This window comes from Polyodon spathula, chromosome 12, assembly GCF_017654505.1.
Source record: "Polyodon spathula isolate WHYD16114869_AA chromosome 12, ASM1765450v1, whole genome shotgun sequence".
NCBI lineage: Eukaryota > Metazoa > Chordata > Actinopteri > Acipenseriformes > Polyodontidae > Polyodon > Polyodon spathula.
Genome location: NC_054545.1, coordinates 16,701,031 through 16,726,627, shown reverse-complemented (window position 1 = coordinate 16,726,627; position 25,597 = coordinate 16,701,031). Strand labels below are relative to the sequence as shown.

General features: G+C 41.4%; 1 protein-coding gene across 3 annotated transcripts in view; it reads left to right on the top strand.

Annotated features, from left to right (window-relative positions):
- Positions 1-25,597, top strand: part of LOC121323956 (signal-induced proliferation-associated 1-like protein 1) — a 106,297-nt gene that overhangs the window by 63,124 nt on the left and 17,576 nt on the right. For all 3 annotated transcript variants that reach the window (XM_041265302.1, XM_041265303.1, XM_041265304.1), the window contains 8 exons: positions 2,755-2,943; positions 3,577-3,751; positions 8,468-8,571; positions 8,780-8,937; positions 17,353-17,935; positions 18,666-18,940; positions 21,086-21,367; positions 22,070-22,204. In XM_041265302.1, the coding sequence (XP_041121236.1) occupies positions 2,755-2,943; positions 3,577-3,751; positions 8,468-8,571; positions 8,780-8,937; positions 17,353-17,935; positions 18,666-18,940; positions 21,086-21,367; positions 22,070-22,204 (1,901 nt within the window). The remainder of the gene's footprint in view (positions 1-2,754; positions 2,944-3,576; positions 3,752-8,467; positions 8,572-8,779; positions 8,938-17,352; positions 17,936-18,665; positions 18,941-21,085; positions 21,368-22,069; positions 22,205-25,597) is intronic.

Genomic DNA, 25,597 nt, shown 5'->3' with positions numbered 1-25,597 from the left:
ATATGTATATATATGTGTATATTCTATATATATATATATACACACACACACACACACAGTACCAGTCAAAAGTTTGAGTACACCTGCTTGAAACCAGGTTTGTCATGATTATGTGTGCTTTTAACTGTATAAACTTGTCTGTAAACACTTAATATTTCATTATATGATACATGCACTTATAAGCTGATAATCATAAGTGAATTGCATTCAAAAATTAAATTTTTACATGAAAATGTAAATCTTGTCAATTTCAATGAAATGGTCACCCAAAGCAAGGGGATTTCAGTCTAAAGCCCAAGTCAGTTGTCTGAAATGTATATAACACGGTGTTAGAACTTTGTTAGATGTTCTCTAAGTTAACTAGCATGTTACCTAATTAACCTTTTGTCACTAATTATTGTTAACAGGTGAGGGTCCATGAATACTATAAATATAGGTAGCACAAGATTTTCATTCCTGAATGTAAGGGAGCAGAAAATAGCAAAATACGCTCAGTTAAGCAAAGAAAAAAGACTGTAATTACTTTAAGAAATGAAGGTCATTCTTTAAGACAAATCGCAAGAACTTTGCAAGTGTCTGTAACTGCTGTGGTCAAGACCATCAAACGATTTGAAGAAACGGGCGCTCATGAGGACCGAACAAGGTCAGTCAGGCCAAGGGTGTCCTCAGAATCAGAGAACAAGTTCATTCGAGTCAAAAGTCTGCAAAACCGATGATGAACTGCCCCTGAAATACAAGCTCAGCTAAATACTACTAGATGTACAGATGTTTCAACATCAACTGTTCAGAGGAGATTGCGTGAAGCTGGCCTAACTGGAAGAATTGCTGCAAAGAAACCATTGTTAAGAGTGCAGAATAAGAGGAAGAGACTTGCCTGGGCCAAAAAACACAAACTGGAAGTTTGAGGAGTGGAAGTCGGTCTTATGGACCGACGAGTCAAAATTTGAAATATTTGGGTCCATCTGCAGAGTATTTGTAAGACCAGATAGGGTGAGCGCATGAGTTCTACATGTGTGATTCCCACTGTCAAGCATGGAGGAGGCAGTGTCATGGTCTGGGGTTGCTTTTCTGGTGACAGAGTTGGTGATCTTTACCAAGTCCATGGCAAGCTCAACCAGCGTGGCTATCATAGCATACTTCAGAGGCATGCCATTCCATCAGGATTACGGCTAGTTGGGCAGTCCTTCATTCTTCAGCAAGATAATAACCCAAAACACACCCCAAAATTGTGCAAGAACTATCTGGCGAAGAAGGAAAGTGAAGGACTCAATCCCATAGAACTTGGATGGGACGAACTGGGCAGAAGTCAAAGCAAAGCTACACACAAGTGTCCTACATCTTTGGAAATTGCTGCAGAAGAGCTGGGAAGACATGTCGGGCGATTTCCTGCTGAAACTTGTTAACCGAATGCTTCGTGTTTGTGAGGCTGTTATTAATACAAAGGGTGGCTATTTTGAGGAATCCACGATTGAGACAATTTTCTTGAACATTGCTTTGATACTCCTTATGTTTTGTTTTGTATATTGCAACATGTGTTTTCATTTTCAAGTATTTACAGAAACATATACGACGTAAAACAGTCAGTTATGAAAAAAACCTAGTTTCCAGCAAGTGTACTCAAAAGTTTGACTGGTACTGTGTGTGTGTCTCTCTCTCTCTCTCTCTCTCTCTCTCTCTCTCTCTCTCTCTCTCTCTCTCTCTCTCTCTCTCTCTCTCTCTCTCTCTCTCTATATATATATATATATATATATATATATATATATATATATATATATATATATATATATATATATATAGTGCCTATAAAAAGTCTACACCCCCTTTAACTTTTTTCACATTTTGTTGTCAGTGCCTCAGAGTTTCATGCCTTTAAATGAGGATTTTTTCCACTCCACACTGTTAAGTGGAAAAAAGTTTTTATTGATAAAAAAATGATGTATTAAATACAAAACTGAAAGATCATAATTGGATAAGTCTCCACCCACCTGAGTTAATACTTGGTGGAAGCACCTTTGGCAGCAATTAAAGCTGTGAGTCTGTTGGGATAGGTCTCTACCAGCTTTGCACACTTAAATTTGGCAATATTTGACAATTCTTCTTTACAAAATTGTTCAAGTTCTGTCAAGTTCCTTGGGGAGTGTTGATGGACAGCAATCTTCAAGTCATGCCATAAATTTTCAATTGGATTTAGGTCGGGGCTCTGACTGGGCTTCTCCATTCATTTTCCCTTCTATCCTGACAAGTGCCCCAATTCCTGCCAATGAGAAACATCCCCATAACATGTTGCTTCCACCACCGTGCTTCTCAGTAGGGATGGTGTTCATTGGGTGATGTGCTGTGTTGGGTTTGCACCAAACATAACGCTTTGCATTTAGGCCAAAAAGTTGCATTTTAGTTTTGTCAGACCACTAATCTTTTTGCCACATGGCTACATAATCTCCTGAGTTGTTGTTGTTGTTTGGTTTTTTTTGCATACTTCAAACGGGATTCGAGGTGGGATTTCTTGAGTAAAATACAGGCAAGATTTGTGGAGTGCTTGGGATATTGTTGTCACATGCACACTTTCTCTCTCTCTCTCTAAATTCATTGGCTGGTCTACTGTTTTGAGTCGTTATCTGTCCTTGACCTGTATACAGATAAGCAGTGATGTCTACATGTTCTCTCGACTCTCCCTCAAGACCTCAAGGTGGTCAAACTAATCGAATGATGGTAGCCCTCCATCCTCTTTGTCAACCCTTGCTTTCTTTCTCATAGCTGACGACGCTGCGGGGCTCCATCCTGGAGGACGCGGTACCCTCCACCTCGAAGCACGGCACTGCCCGCGGGCTGCCCCTGAAGGAGGTGCTGGAGTATCTCATCCCTGAACTCAACACACACTGCCTGCGCCTGGCCCTCAACACTCCCAAGGTCACTGAGCAGCTCATGAAGCTTGACGAGCAGGGGGTAAGGCTCTGTCTGTCTGCTGTTGATTATCTGTAGTCCAGGCTGGAAAAGAAATACATTGATCATTGCAATAGCTGATTTATATATTAGTTACATAATAACAAGTTAAATGGTGTAGTAATGTAACAGTTTAGCGTAAGTGAACTGAATAGATGTGTGACACTGCAATATTGTTGTAATATATAGACTAATACTCAGGCCTCTCTTGCATTTTTATATTATATGGATTTTAGACTATTGCACCCTATCTAGAGAAAGCCCTTTTCCATGTTTTTGACTTTTTTTTTTCAATTATCAATTAAAGGTAGTATCCAAGTAATATTGTTTGTTATTTAGCATTGCATTCTTAGCACATGGCAATAAGTCCCCATAGTACATGCTGTGTCTCATCATGCATGCATGAATGCATCATTTATTGAGTTAAAATGTGCATGCTGGGTCACATTTTAAAATTAATTTATAAAACGGATTTATCCCAAGATACTAATCCTGTACTGACATGTCTGTGATGCTTGTACTTGCTGGTTTTGTAAGAGCTGCTGCAGTTTTGCGAGCCTTCTGGCCAGGTCATTCTCAATTGTCTGCATTGATTGCAATACTGTGTTTTTTTTATTTTTGTTTCTGCTTCCACAGCTCAGCTTCCAGTTAAAGGTGGGCGTGATGTACTGTAAAGCAGGGCAGAGTAGTGAGGAGGAGATGTACAACAATGAGTCAGCCGGACCTGCCTTTGAAGAGTTCTTGATGCTGCTTGGGGATCGCATTCGACTGAAGGGCTTCAGCAAATACCGGGCACAGCTCGACACCAAGAGTACGTACCATCCGTAGAGGGAATAGGACACTTCAGGGAAGCAGAGCTGGGAATGGAATGTTTAGACTAGTGCTCATTATTATTATTAAGGTGCATGGTAATGACAGTGCTGGAGAGTTGAGAATGGAGTGTTTAGTGGTCATTACTAAGGTGTAGGGTTATGACAGTGCTTGAGAACTGTGTCTAACTTGTGCTGCAGTTCGAAACAGAAAAAGCAATACATTTTGGATTGAGAAGGAAATGCTTACCAAGGTTTTACAATCTATTTTCTTCTTAGTAGCACATGCAATTATCATAGTCCCAATCTGTTTTCTGTCTATTGGCCCTTCACTTGCTTTTTTAAATTCTTCTAATTTTAATAAACAGTTATTTCAAAGACAACACTAAAGAACCACTTTGTTGTCTAAACACATTTTAATGATCTGCAATCAAACCATGATGTGAGCTACAGCAAAAACCCTTAATTGTCACTTCTTTATGATCACACTGACAGTGTTATGAACATCTGTAGCACTGCAACAGTATCTACTTGAATCCATTCTTCCTACTCTTTGCCCCTCACTGTCTCCCAGCCACAGTTTTTTTGAACCAGGAATTATATATATGATATATTTTTCAATCCCTTTATGGGCATCAGTTAATCAACAGACCTTTTTTTGTGGTTATTCATTAGAGGTTCACTTCCCTGCGTTCTTTTGTACTCCACACAACAGCTTTCCTGAGCACCTGCACCCTGACCCCCTGTAGGGAAGATTAATTCTCCCTGATTGTGCTCAGTGTATCCAGATCTCTACAGCTTCCTTACGATTGCACAGCAGCAATTCCTGCTGGTAGGGCCCGTGCCAATGTATTACAGCTGAATAGCAATTCCAAGTGGTCTTTACATTACCACTGTTGCATGCTCAGTATTTATGTGCTAGCTTACAGATATAACTTGCACGCTCTTTAAATTATTTTCGTACTTGTCTGCCTGTTTGGATTTGGCATTGCCTTGGCGTGGGGCATGTTCTCTGGTATACCCTGGGTTCCTTGACTTCTCTGGAAGGCTGAAGTTAACTTAAGCAATGCTGCACTTGTACCCTGATGGTGCTGGATACTTTTAAAGATGATAATGCTCCCATCCACCATGCCAGAATTGTGCGTGAATGGTTTGAGGAGCATGACTGAGACTTCAGGCATTATCCATGGCTACCACAATCTCAACTCAGTTGCACCTGTTTGGGATGAACTTGGTCAAGGCTGTAATTGGGCAAATGGTGACCCACGTCGATTTATAAAGTTCATAGTGGGTCTTGTTATATTTTTCTGCACCGGCCAAAGATTTGCTTTGTGAAAATACCATATCTGCTGTACTTGGTAAACCTGGTAAATCTAGCCAAGTCGCTCACAGTTGTGGTAATTTATTTTAAAATGAATTACATTTGTTTATCTATAAATTACTTTTAAAGCTGATGTTTCACCAAGGTGCATACTTGTCATGTGTGCTCAGTTATGTGGTGGATGTAACATAGATTTACCAAAACTCAAAGCTGTCAGCACCTAAGTAACCTTGCTAAAACACAAACCTACTATAAAATTGTATCTGTGTCATTGTGTGAAAGTAATTCATACAACAATAGTGCAGGTGTTTTTCCTGCACTGCTGTGTGCAGTTTTGAGTGGAGTTATTTTCCTAGACTTCCTTAGCGTGTGTTGAAAGAGTTCATTCACTCTGTAGGGCTCACATTTTCCTGTATGCTTAGGTGCCATTTCTTTGCTTTGCTTTTATCTTTTTGAAAGCTGTTTTTTATTCATGAGCCGTGCTCTGCACCACTGATATAATGCCAAACCTCTTAAATCAGTTTGGCAGCATCTTGCACGATAATACTGTGCAGTATTGATCCAGCAAGCCCTGGGGGAAGTAAAGTCATGACATATTTTTACTGGGGTATTTAAGGTAAGCAAAGCCATTCCAGGGGCCACGTTTTGGAGATTTAGGAGTCGGATGTGGCCCACAAGACACCAGTTGCCCACTGCAGATCAAAACTGTGCTTTTAATTATTAGCTCATCCAGTTCAAAATTTGTCTATCACAAACAAGCTTGTTCACTTATGTAAAAGTGACTGTGCAATTGGTCTTTCTCCGAGCCTGCCAAATGGTCTGTGTGCTCTGGCAGACTGCTGGTCATTATGTGTGATTATTATCAACAGGAGGAGAGGAGAGGACTGTACAATGGAGTGTTTCTCCTTTCTCTAATAATCATTTGTTGGGGTACCAGGTTCATCTCAGCACTACATCTTATTAGCAGAAGCATAAGCAGGATATGCATATACACAAACAAGAGAATTAAAAGCAGCTGATAATTCCTGGTACCTCATTGCTTCCTGTGCTGTAGGTCAATTGAGGAAACTTACTCAGTTACGGCATAGGCAGCTTTGTATTTGATCATTCTATAGCATTATTCTTGAATAATTTGTATATCCAAATTTACTGAAAAAAAAAAAAAAAAAAAAAACCTTGGTTAGCATTGCTGTAAAGCACTAAAGCATCAGATTCTTACATTGCTGCTGAACAAACCCACGTGTTCTCATTGTGTGATAAGTGTTGAAGCTTGAAATTAATAGCATACCTACATGCCAGAGTGAACCAACCAACCCAACTGTGAAAAATAATTTGAAGCTAAATTAAATCCAGTTACCTAGAAGAATTAAGACTTGAGGGAATCTGTATTGCTACAACAGTCCAGATGAGGTGTTGAATGTCAGAGATTGGAAGAGGGAGCTGTGTAATGCTAGTCTCTCTTGTGTCTCACCTCTGGTCATGAGTTTGGTGGTCTCAACCTGGATCCCACTGGACATCACAAAATAACCACACAATTGTCAATCTCTGCTTGAGAGGGGTCCAGGACTGAATGGCTTCAGAGCTATGAGGGGAAGATCTCTTGGCACCTGCCAGTCTTGGAAAGATAACTCCACTTGTAACAAACCCAATCCTTAAGCAACATCCAGCAACTAGTATTTTTTGACGGAAATAAAAATAAACTACCCTGAACAATATAAGTCTCCAAAGCAGTAGGATCAGAACCAAGAAAAATTGCGGGGTAAGTCAGGATTGTTTACAACAAATAGAACATAGGAAGACAATTGAACCAGAAGACAAAAACAGAGTTCAAATAGCAGATGTTACTGAATATGGGTGGAATATTATACTTGAGACAGATGGATCAAACATTTGGTGTACATGAGTTTAACAGACAGCATTTGAACCATTCAAAATGTTTACCACAGTCCATCAGGCAGTCCTTATAAAAAGAAAAAAAAATGTCCATGAAACAACCACCAATACTTTAAAAGTCCCAAAATATTATCCAATCCGTATTGCGAATGTAGTTGAAACAGAAAAGTTTAAACACAAAACAAAAATGAAACTTCTGTGCTGGGTGCTCGTTAATCCCCAATAAACAAACAAAAAGGATAATACTCCAAAACAGTCGGAACAGCCCAGATAATCCAGCAGAAAAGAAAATAAGATTCCTGCCCATTAGGGGATCTCACCCAGTTCTTCCTTGGTCCTGTAGAGCTTGGATTTTCCAACCAGGTAAGAAGACAAAAAGTGATGATGATAACTGGATTAGATACTGTTGTTGCTCTTAAGATCCATATAAACAATTTGAATGATGTGGATAGTTTCAGTTTGGCAGGAGATTAGATAACTGGTTAATTTTAAACTGGAAAAATTGCAGATTAGAGAAAATACTGTTTCTAACAACCAAAAGATTATTGCTTCCTAATTTCTACTTTACAGACCAGCAAACTCCCTCTTCAAACACTCTGCATCCACAAAAAAACCACACCCGAAAAAGAATCACCCCAGCAAAAAAAGAACCAACCTCCCCACCAGCATGTAATAGTTCTATTTAAAGAGCCACCAATTAAGATACTTAATGATACATCAAGCCCAATAAGACCTTTGTGAAGGCAATTAAGGAAAACACCTGAATCTAAATAGAATGTCCATGAGGCAATTAAAGAAAAGATCCCCAGTTAAAACAAGAGAAAGTCCAGCGCAGAGATAAACCCCTACCAAAAGTTAACAGTAAATTGAAATAGCTTCACCTAATTTTACCTTATGGAATCTGAAAGGCCCACTTTAAAAATGAGAACAAAATTATTTATTTAGCAATTGAACAAAGAATTAAATTAACCTGGCCAGGTATTCTGATACTCAGTTAAGAGCAGCAGGCAGCAAATTACTTATGCTGCATTCATGGAGCTAGTGCTACATACTCAACACTGCAGACTGCTCCAGTAGTATAAAGAGAACTCCACTCAACACAGCAGAGCACTGTAGTAGTATAGGAAGATAACTCCACTCAATAGTGCAGGCTGGAGAGGGGAGAGAAATGATAGTTGCACACACGTAGTGGTCATTTCTAAAACCACCTCATTTCAGAAATTCAGCCTTTCTGAAGTGATTGGAAATGGGCTTCAGTTAACATCCTAGTAAATAAGCAGAAAGAACACTTGTACAAACCACACAAAATATGGTATTAAGGAGATAAACAAAATGCTGTGCTCTACAGTGTCCTATTAATCCCTGTAAGCACCTCGACTCCCAAACTATTTCTAGCCCATGTCTACCTCTATCAGCAAGCAAATGCATATGCTAATTGCGGATTCTTTTTGTCTGACCCGGCAGGCTGCAGTTCCCTCTTGTAACTTGTCTCTGTGTTTTACAGCGGACTCTACTGGAACTCACTCTTTATACACCGTGTACAAGGACTACGAGATCATGTTCCATGTGTCGACCATGCTGCCCTACACTCCAAACAACAAGCAGCAGGTAACTGCACATTCAGAAAAATCCCGAAAACATATTTAATCTACAGCTAAGCAGTTTTGTGCTAGGTCTATGCTGTTACAAGACTGTAGTTCTTCTTAGACACTTTGCCTTTGCCTTTGCTTCTGCATGGGGCCCTGTTAATCTCAGCCAGAGCTCTGTGCAGACCCATGGACTTTGAGTTCTTAACACGCATGTTGATGTCTTGCAGTTGTTGAGGAAGCGGCACATCGGGAACGACATTGTGACCATCGTGTTCCAGGAGCCCGGGGCCCAACCCTTCAGCCCCAAGAATATCCGCTCGCACTTCCAGCATGTCTTTGTGGTGGTGCGGGTGCACGAGCCCTGCTCCGACAACACCTGCTACAGGTGAGGCATGTCCTGTGGGAGGCTGGCTTCCGTTTCTTTACAATGCAATGTGAATGCCATCTTTTAAACAATATCATCTTTTAATACATCTCTTAGTGGTAATCAACATACTGAAGTTGTTTAAAGATGGCATGTTAAAAACAATAAAAAAAAAAGTCAGAAATGATATGAAAAGGACTGGACTGTAAAGGATATGAATGTGACAGGCAAGGTGGCACAGCAGGCTTCGCTTATCATTTTTCAGGCCTGGGTTTGAATCCAGCCGGAGACGCACAGGAAATGAGTTTATCTTCCTCAGTGTAAGAAGAGATTAAAATCCATACCACAAGATGAACCTCACACATTTCACCACACATCTCTGCTTGAGAGAGGAACTAGACTGAATAGGAGGCAGAGGGTGTTCTCTCTCTCTCTCTCTCTCTCTCTCTCTCTCTCTCTCTCTCTCTCTCTCTCTCTCTCTCTGCACCTGTCTGCCGGCACGTTGTCTGACTGGCAAGAACCAAAATACAACAAAAAATACCTGCTGTATTGGAACAACCCTGAACAAGGCAGCCTGTCACATTTGACTGGCTTTACTCTTTTAATTTGCCAACAACAGCAAGCTAATGGATATTCTAATTGCAAATCAGTTTTATTACACACTCCTTTAATAGTTCCACCAGGAGCTTCATTATCTGAGTTAGTGTACCGTGTGGCGTTTTAAAGTGAACAAAAGCTGACTGCATAGTACCCCCAGGCTTTGGGTCCTGGGTAGATCTTTAATTCAGGATGCATTAAAAAAAAAAAAAAAAAAAAAATCTAGATAGATACTTTTTTTAAATTTTTGAAAAAACTTTATTTAACAATGAAATAGAATACACAAAATCAATGTTTATAAAACAGATAATGTCACAAAATTAATTCAGATCCACCCAAGGTGAATAAGACAATACATAAAGTACTGTGGACACATAGCAATTCACATAACAGATACTCCTCCAGATCACCATCCTTAACAGCACGCAACACACTGTCTACACACCAGGCTTCCTCAAACATTGCTATATTATGCATTGCTTTATAGAAATTAAAATCCAGTCTAACCTGTGTTAATACAAGCATACTAAAAATGACAAAAGGATAATAATTTAAAACGTTATTCATTTTTTTTTTTTCTGCTCTTTAAAATTGCTAATTTGGCATGTCCAATAATAAAATTCACCAGCTGGATTGAGTACTTTCTCTTTTTGCAATACTTAAAACCAAAAATAAAAAACGCCTCCGAGAACACAAAACCCAATCCAGCAAGCAATTCCTTCAGAGCAGCAAACAAAGGTTTTAATCTGGTGCAGAACACAAAACAATGGTAAACAGTCTCCCTCTGTGAGCAAAATGGACAAGAATCTTTCACCTCGGGGTTTATGATGCTCACAAAGGAGTTAACGGCAATGATGGTATGTAAGATCCTCCACTGCAGATCCCCCGATCTTTTTGGCAGTGGTGGCTTATACAGGGTTCTCCAAGCTGGCACTATCTGTTCCGCCACCCCCAGCATGTCTCTCCAGTGTGTGTCTGGTGGTGCCCTGAGCTGCTGCTGGTAATGGATCTTTACACACAGCCTATACAGCTGCTTCCCCTCTGCTGTACACAGAGGGAGATCTCTCAGACCCTCTACAGTCAGTAAATAACCCAGAAGACTGACTGATCGCTGGTGACACTAACAGTGATGGAAAGGGGGAATCCGTCTGCGGAACTCTCTGTTCCCTAAACAGCTGTCTTAAGAGCTCCAGCCCCTCACTGGGGAGAGCACCACACACCTGGGTGAGGAAAAGCTCAGCACTGCGGACAGACGCATCCCCAGAGCAGAAGCTAACCACTGAGGAGTCACCCAGCTGTAGGTGTTGAAATCTAAAAGGGCTTCAAGCTTTACAACACCTGCCTTCACTAACATATGTATAAAAGTAGCAGACTGAACAGTATCACACTTCAAGAAAGTGTTATATACTAACGGCTCTTCTAGGAGCCAATCAAGACTAATGTTTTCAGTATCCCTCTGCTCAATATGCACCCACTGCCATGCCTTCAGCAGGCTTTTATAGTAGTCTGGTAGTCTGTCCATCTCCAGTTTACCCATTTCTAACAAAATAAAAAAGATCCCTATCCAGACCCATCCTCTCCACCTGCTGCAGGAAGGCACAGGCAAACTGCCTTCACGGGAGGTCCTCAGTGCAATACAGCAGCCTCTGCAGGACCTGTAACCTAAAAGCCTCCGTCCTGCTAGAAAGGTCTGAGTCCCTGCCCCCCCTCAGCCAGAGGCAGGTACAGCACACTCTTGTCTGATCCAGTGTACCCCATCCCAGAAAAACTCCAGCATCACAGCCTGAACCTGTTTCACTAATGACTGTGGGGGCTCCAAGCAGATGAACCTGTGCCACAAGCTAGAGGCCACCAAGTTATTAATAACAAGCACCCTACCTCTATAGGAGATCTGCGGAAGCAGCCATTTCCACCACTGCAACCTGCCTTTCACTTTCTCCACCACCCCCTCTCAATTCCTCTGCACTGTGCTGTCACCCCGAGATGAACACCCAGATAAAGGAGCCCACCCCTGCTCCACTGCAATCCAGCAGGTAAAATTGGAGGACGACAACCCTTCCAGTCACCCAGAAGCACTGCACTACTCTTATCCCAGTTTACTTTAGCAGATGACAGCTTCTCAAACAGTCTTTGACAGGTGCCTACACTGTCAACATCAGTTTGGTTGTTAACAAATACAGCAATGTCATCTGCATAAGGTGTTACCTTCACTGGTTTACCGGGACACTGAGGAATGGACAGTCCAGTCAATACCCTCCTCTGCTCGTTTATAAGAGGCTCTATTGCTATAGCGTAGAGCATACCAGACATGGAACACCCCTGTCTGATACCTCTGAACAGGAAAAGGGGCGCTTAAGCCACCATTGATTTTCAATAGACCGGAAACGTCACCATAGAGCAGCTGAACCTTCTCTAAGAAACCGGTCCCAAACACAAAAGCTTTTAGTGCCCTCCACAGGTAGAGGTGATCTACCTGGTCAAAAGCCTTTTCTTGATCCAACGCCACTACACCTGCATTGAAACCAAAAAGCTTGGAGGCTGCCAATATATCTCGAATTAGAAAGATATTATCGAAAATGGATCTGTCTGGAACGCAGTATGTTTGGTCTCCTTGCACCACCCGCCCAGTCATAGTCCTGAGGCGGTTTGCCAGGGCTCTGGAAAGGATTTTATAATCGGCACAGAGCAACGACACAGGTCTGCAGTTTTCAATATTACACATCTCCCTTTTTAGGCAGGAGCGTGATAACCGCTCTTCTGCAACTCTGAGGCAGAACTTTATCCTGCACACTCTCTCTGAAAACATCCAACAAGTCCTCCCCCAGCAGAGACCACAAGTTTTTATAAAACTCCACTGGGAGGCCATCAAGTCCAGGTGTCTTTCTGTTGTTCAGCCCCTGCATGGCATCAGAGAGTTCAGACAGTGTCAGAGGACTTTTCAGCCCCTTTGCTTCCTCCTCAGACAGCTGAGGGAGGTCCTGCAAGAAACGCTGTCATTCCCCCATTTCCTCCAACGCCTCTGCTGTAAACAGGTCCTTTTAAAAACCCACAGCCAGCTTCCGGATCTCTGTGTGCTCCCTGAGCTCCTGCCCAGCCGCTGTCCTCAGGCAATGAATCACTTTGCTCTGTGCACTCTTTTTCTCCAGCCCAAAGAAATAGTGAGTGGGTGCATCCATTTCCACTAAGCTCTGGAAACGCGATCTCACCAGAGCCCCCTGCACCTTTACGTCCAGCAGATCCGCTAACCCCCTTTTTTTACATTTTAGGCCCTCAATCAGCCTTTCGTTTGGGCTGGACTCCAGAGCTCTCTGGAGCTGTAGGATGTCTTGCTCCAGCTCTCTCATGGTTTTATTTAAGCTTTTTGTGACGTTTCTAGTATACTGCTGACAAAAAGATTGAGTCTGCACCTTCCCTACATCCCACCATTGCCGCAATGAGGAGAAGTCTCTTTTTTTACATCTCCGTCTCTCCCAAAAAAAATTAAAAACTTTCCTAAAATGCTCGTCATTAATCAAAGCAGTATTAAAATGCCAATATGCACTTTGTATTCTCAGAGAGGGGAGCAACACAGTAACAGAAACTATACTGTGATCTGACAGGCTTGTGGGGCTGATAAAACAAGATTTAAAAATGTTTAAATTATGTTTAACAGTATAAAACCGGTCCAATCTAGCCATGGAAACATCAGTGCCATGTGTTTTGACCCATGTATATTGCCTATCCTTTGCATTTAATGTTTCTCCACACATCAACTAGTTATATATAGTTTTCAATCCTAACCAGTTCCCTGGCAGACTGGGGATGTGTCTCAATGTGATTCCAATCTAATCTATCAGCTGTGCAATTAAAATCCCCACCTAAAACTAACACATCATGAGTTTTACTTTCGACCAACATACCTTCAAGCCTCTGGAGGAAGCTTACTCTCTCCCTACCATCAGTAGGTGCATAAACATTAACAAAAACAAAGACTCTGCCTTCAACAACCGCTTGGACATCCTCCTTGTATGACATCACAGGCAATTACAGAGCTTGGTTTAAACCCCTCAGAAAACAAAATGCTAACCCCAGCACTAACATTAGTTCCATTACTGAAAAAAACATCCCCTATCCAGTCCTGCAAAAATGTAACATGCAGACTTTTCTGCGAGATAAATTCAAACAATGTGGCTCTTTTAAAAGCATTTCTACAGCCATTAATATTAAGGCACCCGATATTAAAGCTAACCATTGCAGAGTTTGAAAAGGAAACACCGTGATATTCAGAAAAGAAAAACAAGCAGACAGTAAAGAGAAAGAGTATTAGGATCCATTGCCACGGAGTTTGCTCGATATGTATTTCAGGCGCACTAACTCCTGAGTACTAAACGTTTCCTGAGCAGAAACGATTTGTTTTAAACCTCGTACTGAGCTCAGAAACGAATCAATATCGGGGGGAAAAAAATCCTCAACATCAATTCCCCTTCGCCCTTTCGTCTGCTCCAGGAAATCTTTAATGCTTTGAACACTGTACCCTCCCCGGGGTTTATACGCGGCCAGCGATTGCGATACTTGAGAGGAATCAGTGAGACTGCCTTCATCCTCACTGTCTACAGCGGGATTGTCTGTCACTGTGCTGACAGCCTGCGCGCTGCATGTCTCTGCAGAGCTCTCAGGCTCCATACTAACACTGCTGCCGTCAGACGAAATGCTGTGTTTTTTTGACAGCACTGCCCTCTGTTTTACTCACCCTTTTTTTCCCCAGCAATCTAAAAACCTCACTATCCTGTGCAAACTTTACCCCTTATACCTGTATCTGAACATCACCCCACACACTAGCAACCGTCTCTGTGTCCATTTGCTCACTCTCTCCCTCTGTTATGTGACTTTCTGCGCTCTCATTGTCTTTTGCTGTATCTTGTGCTTTCCGCCCCCAACACAGCGTGACTGCCTGCCTCCTGGGGCTCAGCTGCCCCCCTCCCCATCACTAGCCTGCTCGCCCTCCGAGCTGCCCGCAGGTACTGATCCGCTGGCAAGCCCCGCACCGGCCGGTTCTGGCTTCTGCTTATCAGCAGTCTCGTCTCCCTTACTCCCATCCCACTCCCCACTCTCTTTCTTGGGACAGTTTTTCACCAGGTGACCTTCAGTCCCACATCTGAAACACTTCGAGTCAGAGGTTGCATAAATGACATAATCACTGCCATCCACCTTAAATTTAGGCGTGATAAGATCTTCGTCGATGTTTTTTAGAATCATAAACAACTGCCTTCTGAATGACATAACATGTTTGAAATGTGGTGGCTTGCAGCCTAAAGGGATTCTCTTCAGCCTGGACATGAGCTGCCCATATCTAGCCAGCTCCCTCTCTATCACTTCATTTTTCAGGAACAGGGGAACATTAGAAAGGGTGATTTTCCTAGCGGGGATAGCTAAAGGAATTACTGGGAGAAAAGTGTTATTGACAACAATCCCCTTTTCTACAACCATAGATATTAGCTCCACTGTACCTAAAAAAAAAAAAAACAAAAAAAAAAAACAATCGATCCGCTCATGCGAGAAGCCGATTTTACGTTGTCACAACCGACTACCTCCCCAACAGCGAGCACACATTCCTCCAAAGGGATAAAACCCTCGGCGGAAACTTTAACTCCATGTCAGCAGGTTAACCTTTCAAAAGAAAAGTTTGGCGGTGGCCTCCCTCCTGTGCCGGCTATCCTGCCTGCTGTTGCTGACAGAGCGTCAGCTCAGCACATAAAACTGTTCACCAGTACACTTTAAACAAGAAATGCAAAACAATCTAAAAACAAACAAGAGGAAAAGACCGACAAACCTGCCAGCAGCGCTCATGCACACACCACCACTCCACACCGCTCTCACTCCGCCAGGCAAAACAAGTCTAGATAGATAGATAGATCGATCTATAGCGATTTATCTATCTCGATCGATACCTCTTCCTGTTATTTGTGTGGTCACATGACCTGATTGCAGCTAGACTATTGGAGTGCAACTGAGATAATGCACAGGAAGTGATTTTGTATCAGGAAGCAGCAGCATTTTTTATGCTTCTAGAATTGTCTTTGAAGTATCTGCCTTTTCCAAATTGGAAGTGAAAACTACAAGCAAACAACCAAAACATTTGCAATACTAAAGCAGGGTCAAACACCTAAATTGCTGCATATTGTATTGAGTAGATAAATATTCTTACAGTACATAAATTAGCCACTGTGTGATATTTTGTTAATTATCAGAATAATCAAATTAATCAGAGGGACGAAATACAACAGTTTGGTTAGTTCGCCTTTCTGTAGATTAAATAGTGAATTTGTATAAGTTCTGGGGCTTTAGCACAAAGTGCCTGTCTATCTTCGTTCTGTCCTGAAGCTAACAAGATTTCCGGCCATATTTCCGGCCACACTTAAGTGTGCAGAGAGAATGGATTTTCCACACTGAGAAACACCATTAAATCATTGGCACTCCGTTTGTTAAAGGGGTTGTATAACCAAGGCTTTTAAATATTCTTATTCTTGAATCTCAATGCTATAAACACATTCGCATGAGTGTTTTATACAAGCATCTCCCCTAGAAAAAGTACCTCTGTGGAGTGCAGTGTGGATTGAGTCCCGCTTTCAGCAATTGTTTTACTTTGTTGTTTTTCAAGAAACTTGAAGTTAGACACTGGGAATATTAGTGATGAATGGCAAACCGTGAAGCTGTTGTTTTGTGCAGTACAGTGTACGGTATAGAGACATTGGCAGCTATTTTAGTTTTAGATTAAATAGTCACTGTGAAAATAGCTAAAATTATTGGCACACAGATAAGGAGGTTTGTATTTTAATATTCAGGCAAAAAAAAAAGGATTAATTAATTAGTGATTGTCGTGGCTTTATTTTTCAATTAACCATTTATTGATCAATTAATCACTACCATGCCCATTTTAGAGCCTTGTGTAAGTACGTTATTAGCACATGCATGTTTGCAGCTATATTTGAAGAGTCTGCATATGACGTTTTTGCTTCTTGCTTTTAAATTACTGTTCTCAGTGCATCAATTATTGACGATTATTACCTGTCCGATATTCGATTAGGAAACTGGTTACTGATTGCACTTCAAAACAAAGTTATTATTCAAGTGAGAATTTGTTTAGGTATAATTACCAGCGCAGATGAAATGTAAGTGTTCCAGCACAGCAGGAAGGGTGTTTTTGATCTGGTTTGACTGGGAGTGGACATGGCTTTCTGGATGGCTTTCAGTCCGACTCGGGCTGCTCAAGAGTTAAACCCCTTGTCCCAGTCGCTGTCCAACACAAACACGAGCCTCTGGTAGAGACAGTAATGTGCCCCAGAGCTACTGTGGGAACCCTTTCAAAACAAACCGGGCTCATTCCTTCACACTGCAGCCACTGAGTTCCACAGATTCCAGACAATACAGGAAGCTTTCCATGTCCGTTCCAGCTGATTTAATGAAAGGAAAAGAAAAATTTGAACCAAGTATGTGTGTGTGTGTAGTAAGTATATACAGTTCTTTGTGTTTATGAATTCAGTTGGCCACTTTCCAGTGTTGCTAGGAAAAGGAAAAACAAAGTTGTCAAGCATCTTCGGGGCTGGTCTGAAGCAAGCACAATAGGAAGGGGCTGTACGATGGCAGTGTTGCCTGTAAATGTGCACACTTAAGTGCAAATTCACAAAACAATGGGATATGCAGATAAGGTACTGTAATATGATCTAACACTTATTTGTATATTTAGTATAGTAAGCAAGTGTCTTAGTGTTTTATACAGGGGTCCCCAGTGACTACAGGGGTCCCAGAGTGTGGTTTGAATCCCACTCACACCTTCCTAACCTGTGCCCCTGTGTGTTTCAGCGTCGCTGTAGCCCGTTCCAAAGATGTCCCCTCCTTCGGTCCCCCAATCCCCAAGGGGGTGACGTTCCCCAAGTCCACGGTGTTCCGGGACTTCCTGCTGGCCAAGGTCATCAACGCGGAGAACGCAGCACACAAGTCGGACAAGTTCCGCGCCATGGCCACGCGCACGAGACAGGAGTACCTGCGGGACCTGGCAGAGCGCCACGTCACCAGCACCCCCATCGACCCCTCAGGCAAGTTCCCGTTCATCTCCCTGGCCTCCAAGCGCAAGGAGAAGAGCCGGCCCTACAGCGGCGCAGAGCTGCGCAGCCTGGGCGGCATCACCTGGCACGTTCTGGCCGAGGACTACAGCAGCGGAGGGTCGGAGGTGGAGGGGCTGCTCGTCATCTCCAACGAGTACCTGGTGATCATCGACCGCGAGGCCAAGAGCACAGTGTTCAACTGCTTGGTGCGCGACGTCATCGGCTGGACCCACAGCAGCCCCACCACACTCAAGTTGTTTTACGAGCGCGGGGAGTGCCTGTCCTTTCACACCGTCGCAAACAACTACGAAGACTTCCGTGAGGTTGTCAAGCGCCTGGAAGTGAGTGGGACGCAGGGGGCTGGTCTGATGCACACGCAGTAGAAAGGGGCCTCGACAAACATAAACACGGCTAACATGAAATATTTACTGTGGATGTAGTTTCATATTATTGTATAATCCTAGGAAGGCCCACTTGTGCAGTAAATATTTAAGCCACATTTCTATTACTGTCCTTTACAGAAAGGAAAAAAATATATTTTAATAGTATAAAACTATCAAGAAACTGCTCTGAACCATTAACTATCAGCTGCTGTTTCTTACTAGCATTGTACTTGTATCATTATAATCATTCTGATACGCCTTGTCTTTGAGTTGTTTGCAGCAGAAGTAAAGCTTAAAAGTTTTGCGCCAGCCACGTCATAAACTTGTTGTTTCATAGAAAGATTGCACAGTTTTAGCTATTTGTATTGACAACAAATCCATATACTGGTTCATTTTGCACTGCTGTTGTGGGGGATGTATGGAATGAAAGGCAATAAGATTTGTGGACTATCACTAGGGGTCACAGAAAGGGATGTAGCTAAAGTAAATACATTTATTTAAGTAACGTAGTTTCAGGAATTTCTACCCACGTTTAACTGTGTGAATGACCAGGAAAGTGTCATTTTAGCAGCAGACATCAGCAACCTACATATAATAGTGAAGTGGTGGATATTGAGCAATAACCCTTAATCCTGGCAGCTCTTGTCGAGACTGCCGAGTTCCTAATGCGCCCGCGTTGTGGTTTCAGTTTCTGACGAAGGGCTGCAATACGAACGAGATGACGCTGCGGCGAAACGGCCTGGGCCAACTGGGCTTCCATGTGAACTACGAGGGCATCGTGGCCGAGGTGGAGCCCTACGGGTACGCGTGGCAGGCGGGGCTGCGGCAGGGCAGCCGGCTGGTGGAGATCTGCAAGGTGGCCGTGGCCACGCTCTCCCACGAGCAGATGATCGACCTGCTGAGGACCTCTGTGACCGTCAAGGTGGTCATCATCCCCCCGCACGAGGACTCCACGCCACGCAGGTGTGGGGAATCACAGGGCTGGATATGCCTGCTTCCTCCAGAGCTACAGTGTTCATGGTTTACTGTTTAAATGTTATCCAAGGCAATAAGTTGAACAGTTTGTTATAGATGCTGGCCTTAGTGTTTATACAGCAGTAATTTATACAGTGTCAGGTTATTGATTTCAATATTCAGTATTTATTCATAATCTATTCCATATACTGAGTAGCAGTGTTACTCATTAATATTAGTCGATTGTTTTAAATTCTAACGAAGTGCTTCTTGTTGTGGGTTATCTGAGTGGTTAACCAACATTCCAAGTATGTTGAAGTTTAACTATTTAGGAAATAGTATTAGCAATATTCCTGTTTGGCTTCTCACAAGCAGGTTTCAAAGGGGGAGGAAGCTTTTGTGCCTACGGCTAAAACCACCTTTGTAGAATGTATGTAGACTTACTGAACAATTAACTTCAACTGCTGTTTTAATGACACGCACATTTTACCTTAACTTTCTGTACTATTCCCACCTACAGTATAGTATAGAGAAAGTAGAGCTGGCATATTTAAAATGGAAATCAAAGACAGTTAGCATTCCACGTCACTAGGGTTCTGTTTAATTAAACTCTTGAAAGTGTTGATTGTGAAACAAGTTCACTTTACTTTTTTTCTCCCATAACTTGATTGAGACTATGATTCTGTTTCATTGATAATGTAAAAACACAAAACACAAAAAAAACCAGCTCCTTATTTTTAATTCAAACCGAACGCAAGCAGTGAGTGAAGTTAAATTGATTTAATTCTGTTGTAATTTAAGAATAAGGTGTTATTTGAAAAACTGGTTATAACATTTTTGCAACGAGTCATTAGGATTTTTTAATCCGGGAAAAGCAATTTAACTGAACTCGCTACTGGAGAATAAACTAAAGTTTCACGATCGACACTTTTCTAAGAGTTTAATTAAGAAACTGAGTTGGCTCAATATAATTTTAAAGGGGCATCACATAACCAAAAGTAAAAACCAAAAATCAAGAGTCCTACACATCACCAATGAATGAACTGAAAGCCAGTTACTGATGGCGTTTTTGGGGAATGAAGCTCAGTATTAGAGCAGCAAGCATGGAGAGGTGAAGAAACACAATTTTAAATGACACTTAAAGCAATGTTCTCTTTTGAAATCCTGATCCTCAAAAATTACTAAAAGCACATTCCTAAAGTACAGCTCTCTGTGAATAAAGTACTGTACTGTGACATCATGGCTTTTTAGCCACATTGCAGAATTCTACCCAAGAATAGCATCTATCAGAAGATAATAAAGGGATTGTTACTTACTTTCTACAGGGCTAGGCAGAAAACATCTTCGTATCTCCAGAAAACATCTTGCATGTCACAACACAGCAAGATAAACAGATCAGTTTACAAACTGTTTTCTGTGCTTCATTACAGTATGTGAGTTTACAGTGTAGGATCTGTCGAAGTTACATATTTGAAACATGGCTTGGCAAATCAAAATGACGACTTTAAAAGTCAGCACTGTAATTGATAATTCACACTGTAAGACAGCTGCTTCCCACAACAGTTGTCTCTTACTTTCTGAGTTACCTCTCCCTGTATTTAGTTTGAACTCTCCTTTCCATTATCTATGTGCAGAAGCTACTGCACAGTGTAAGTACTGTTTTCTTGTTTGTTTGGATGTTTCTGTGAAAGCCTATGACCCTTAACTTTCTAACGCCTTGTTGGTTTGGGGATGTTAGGGTGTAACAGGAACAGTTACAGATTTTTATAAAATAGAAATCAGACAGGATTCCACATCACTAGGGCTCTGTTTAATTAAACTCTTGGAAAAGTGTTGATTGTGAAACAAGTTCACTTAAATTTGCGAGTGCACATTTTTGTGATTTTTAGCTTTTCTATTTTATAATATGAAGTTTTGCTTTCTAGACTAAAACAGCTGGAGGCGATATTTGCAGCTTCTAGAGTCGTGGAGACTGGTTTTAAGAAATAATCAGTTTTTCTCATATTTTTCACATTAATCATGATAATGGATTTGAGGACATTACTGTTTTATTAGATTAGCGGGTATATACATACACTAATGTAAGTCTCATGTATCAGTATAGTTTTTTAAATCAAAGCCCTTTCCTGCTCTCTCTGCCTCCTCTCTGTTTAGGGGCTGCTCGGAGATGTATCGGATGCCCGTGGCCGAGTACAAGACCAACAATGAGGGGGCGCCTTATGAGTACAAGCTCCCCTTCCGCAACCAGAGCAAGTGGCAGCGCACAGCCTCCAGCCCCCAGCAGTCTCCCCCGCAGGGCCACACTGGCAGCACCCCCAGCAGGGCTGTGTCTGTGGGGGGCAGCATGGGGAAGGCCCAGGGCCAAGAGAGGGGGGAGCGGGGTGCCATCATCCCCCGCAGTGTGTCCAGCGACGGCCGCCCGCTGGACCCTAAGAGGTACTCCCCATTCCCAGTTGTTGTTGGTAGCTCATCCATCATAAGTCAGTACGTGGTGTGTGGGGTCATATTATATACGGCATCTCAAGCAGTTTGGACCAGATGACCGCCAATGTGAAGCTGAGCAATTCTGGTGACTCAAACGGCAAAATGCTGTCTCTTGCTTGACATCCTACACATAACATTTAAAATGACAGAAATAGATATTGTACACAGCAACTGCTATTAAAGAGAAATGACTAGATTCTGAAAGCTAGTTAGAGGTTTAAATGGGGGGGGGGGGTCTTTCATTTTATGCACACAATACTGTTTTTAAACTAGAAATAAAAAAAACCCAGACTCACTTCAGAGGTTGTAGAACAAGATGTACTGGAATTTTGACAAATCTTTAATGGTGAATTTCGAATACAAGATTTATAATATACGGTAGGACTAAGAGCTCTAACCCACTGTGTTGAGTGGAGTACAGCACTTTCTCACACTGAGATTTGGCTGCTTCTCGTTAAGCACAGAGCTGGTCATTGCCACTTCTTCAATGCCTTCTCTCTGCTACTACGCTTGCATGCTTTTACCGCTTTGACTTCCAGCTGTTGCTTTGTGATAGCCTGAAAGGGTCTTTGTTGTCCATTAAAAATAACCTCTGCTGTGAAATGCCTCGGATCCCATACCCTGTTTCACATCTCTCGTCCCCTGTCCCCTCAGGTTCTCCCCTGGCTCTAACAGTAACTACGCCCTGGTGTCCCAGCATGGCAGGAACTCTCCCAGCAGCCTCTCCTACTCCAGCGATACTGGCTCTGGGAGTGGCTCCCACTGGAGACAGAAATCCGTACCTGAGGGGTGAGCTCCACAAAAGATTACATATACTTGAAGTGGTATGGGTCAGAAAGAGACAGGGAGAGCACTGAAAGCAGGTAGAGATGCCACATGATGTTCCACTCTGAGCGATGGGGAGGGGTGAAGTATCCCAGCATTCAGAGGTTTCAATCCATACGGCAGTCAATGGGATTTGCTTCAACTACAATGTCTATTCTTGGCAGGATGTTGTGGACAGCTAGTGAGAGCATCATTGCTGCAGTATTTTGATTAGCAGCGATAAGCTCTTAAAACTGCAGCAGCATTACTCTTGTTGGGATAATAAAGGTGTGCAGAGCTTGCTCCACTGTCAGCATGCTGTCTGTGCAAGACAAACCTGTAAATAATGACATAGCTTATTGCAGTTTAGGTAGTTATGTTTTACAATTGGTATTAATACATGCGCTTCCTAACTTAACTCATTGACCTGCATTTTTTATTTATTATACTCTTTTTTTTTTTTTTTTTTTTTTTATTTAACCGGAACAAGTTTCAGTGAACAGTAACGTCTGTTTAATCGGGTATCTAATACTTTACCTAATAAATCACAAACTATTTGAACACTGTAAAAAATCTATTTTGCAGTACCTACAATGCAGAAGCAGCACTGTCTAGGTATACCCTGTAGTTCAAGGATTGCATAATTCACATCTTACTTTCTCCATTATGTAAATAAGTGTTTTATTACCCGCAGGTTGTATTTCTGCAACATGCTTGATTGTAAACCAAGAAAAGAAAGATCACATGACTTGGTGCCAGACTGCAGTGTCAGATCTCAATTGATTTTAGACAGATAAAATTTGCAATTCATGCTGGATACCTGAATAGACAGGTTCCAGATTGTAGATTGGCTGGATTAGACAGATTTTACTTTTATTTCTGCAATCCCAGTTGAAAGTGTGTGGGGGGGGGGTTGCTGCCACGAAGGTACTTTGGAGCCCACTCTCGGATGCTTAATGTAATTACTGATTTCATTGAGTTAGGCTCACTGTACTTATTGTTTTTGATCCCAACTGATACAGCTGTTTTCAGCTTGCCTAACCACCTGATCAGGTTTGTGGCTGGCAGAAACAGTCTCGCTGGAAATGTTTGTGAACTGGTCAGGCTTTGAAAGCACGTCGACAGTGTTGTGTAACCATGGTGATCTCTGTTCAACCACCGTTACCACCTCTCTGTGTGTTTTTTTTGTTTAAACTCCACAGTAGTTTGCTTGCAACTTGGGCTGAAAATACCACACACACTGTGAAGGCTTGCGGTACAATTGCCTCACTGTTTCTCAGCAAATATGTCGGCAGCATACCAGCATATTCAGTAAGTTGGACTAAAGGATCCCCTTAGCAACTTATAGTTCCACATATTTATGGTTTAAACACCAAAATGCAATTTGTAGATATTTATATTGTTATTTTTTTTTTTTTAACTAAATTTGTTCATGCTGCAAAGTAAGCAACATGCCACCTAGGATATTAATTTAAGGACCCAAAAGTATGCCTAATGTTGTTGTGTATCTTGCTAAGCAGTTACAGTATAACTTGCTTCCACATACAAACGGTCATGGGTGAAAGTTTTCCATCTGTAGATAGAATTCCATCAGAGTGGCTTCTCCCAAGTACATTCCTATGATTTGTATAGAAATGCCCCAAAAAATCAAGGAGGTATATATTTATCATGGAAAAACTGTAAAATGTTTTCTCACTTCTTGATTTTTGTGACCTTTTAGAGTTTGTTTCTCTCCTGTTGAACTGTAACTTGATTGAGACCGTACGCGCCTAACCCATAGGACACAGGGGAGGCAAACTATATATCTCGAGGAAGAACCAGGCGGTTATATATTTATTTATTTATTATTAAATAAGGATGTTAATATGTTCATATTGCTGTGTCATATGAACGAGTTTAAGTTCAAAGCCAACTTTAAATAAAATGTTGATTATTATTATTCGTGCTTATTATTATTATTATTATTATTATTATTATTATTATTATTATTATTATTATTATTATTATTATAATAATAATAATAATAATAATAATAATAATAATACTGAAGCAGTGGTATTTAAAAATAACAGAAGCCTGTTTTTACTTTAGTTAAGTAGGGTAGAATGTTTTCTTCATTAACAAATAGAAATATTTTAAAACTAGCAGGAAATGACTTGGCTGCAGTAGCAGCAGTTACATTACTGTTTAAGTTAGTTTATTATGGGCAGACTTTGCCCTCTAACACAGTGGACTATATTTAGAAGCAAGCACAAAAGCAAAAACACAATTTCTTAGAGGAATAAGACCATTTGAATGGTTTAAAACAAGAAACTATTGACTGGTCCTTCCTGTTAAATATAGACTGTTAAAATGTTTTTATTCAGCAAAAAAAAAAAAGAAAAAGAAAAAAGTCTTTGCATTTGCTTCAGAATAAAGTCTTTATTTATAAGTGTAGTAAACTAGTGCCTCTGACATGATTAAATGTTACTGAATAAGAAAGTTTACTTGTCCAAGAACTTATCTATACTCAAAGTGAGTATGATTCAGATTTTTCGTTATATACAGTTAAATAAATAAACTTAATTCAAAAGCTTTGTTTTTAAGGTTGGTTATTTTTCAACATTGAGAATTGTCAAACTCTTAAATAGGTCTGAAAAATTGTCAAAATGGTCCGTGAAGGTACTTGAAAAGTCCTTTATTTGTATCAGAAAAACTAAATATAAAGCGTTTTGAAAGGCAGGATCACAAAAAATAAGTTATATCTCTGTGACTGACAGTGACTGCGAATGCGATGTATTGTATTGACCCCTGGTCCTTGTTTCTTTTTTTGGGACTTTTTCAGTCTGAAAAAAGAAACAAGGACCAGGGGTCACAAATGGAGTTTAGACAAAGGGGCATTCAGAACAGAAAATAGGAGGCACTTTTTTACACAGAGAATTGTGAGGGTCTGGAATCAGCTCCCCAGTAATGTTGTTGAAGCTGACACCCAGGGATCCTTCAAGAAGCTGCTTGATGAGATTTTGGGATCAATAAGCTACTAACAACCAAACGAGCAAGATGGGCCGAATGGCCTCCTCTCGTTTGTAAACTTTCTTATGTTCTTATTGATTTAGATCAGTTTGCAGCCCTTGAATGAAACTGAATGCAACGAAGTGGAGTTGGCATTCAGACCAGGTGACCTGGGATATTTCCATGCCATCTGGTCTGAAATATCAACTCCATTCCTCGTCTCTCAGGTGGATGGCAAGTTCATGTGTTTTACAATACATTGCATCCATCAACGTGTTTGTTCTTTACAATGATGCCGTTCAAGTGTTTCACAATGTGAATCTCTTAGATACCAATTGCAAGAAATGCACAGGTAATAACAACTAGGAGTAGGCTAACTATACTGTT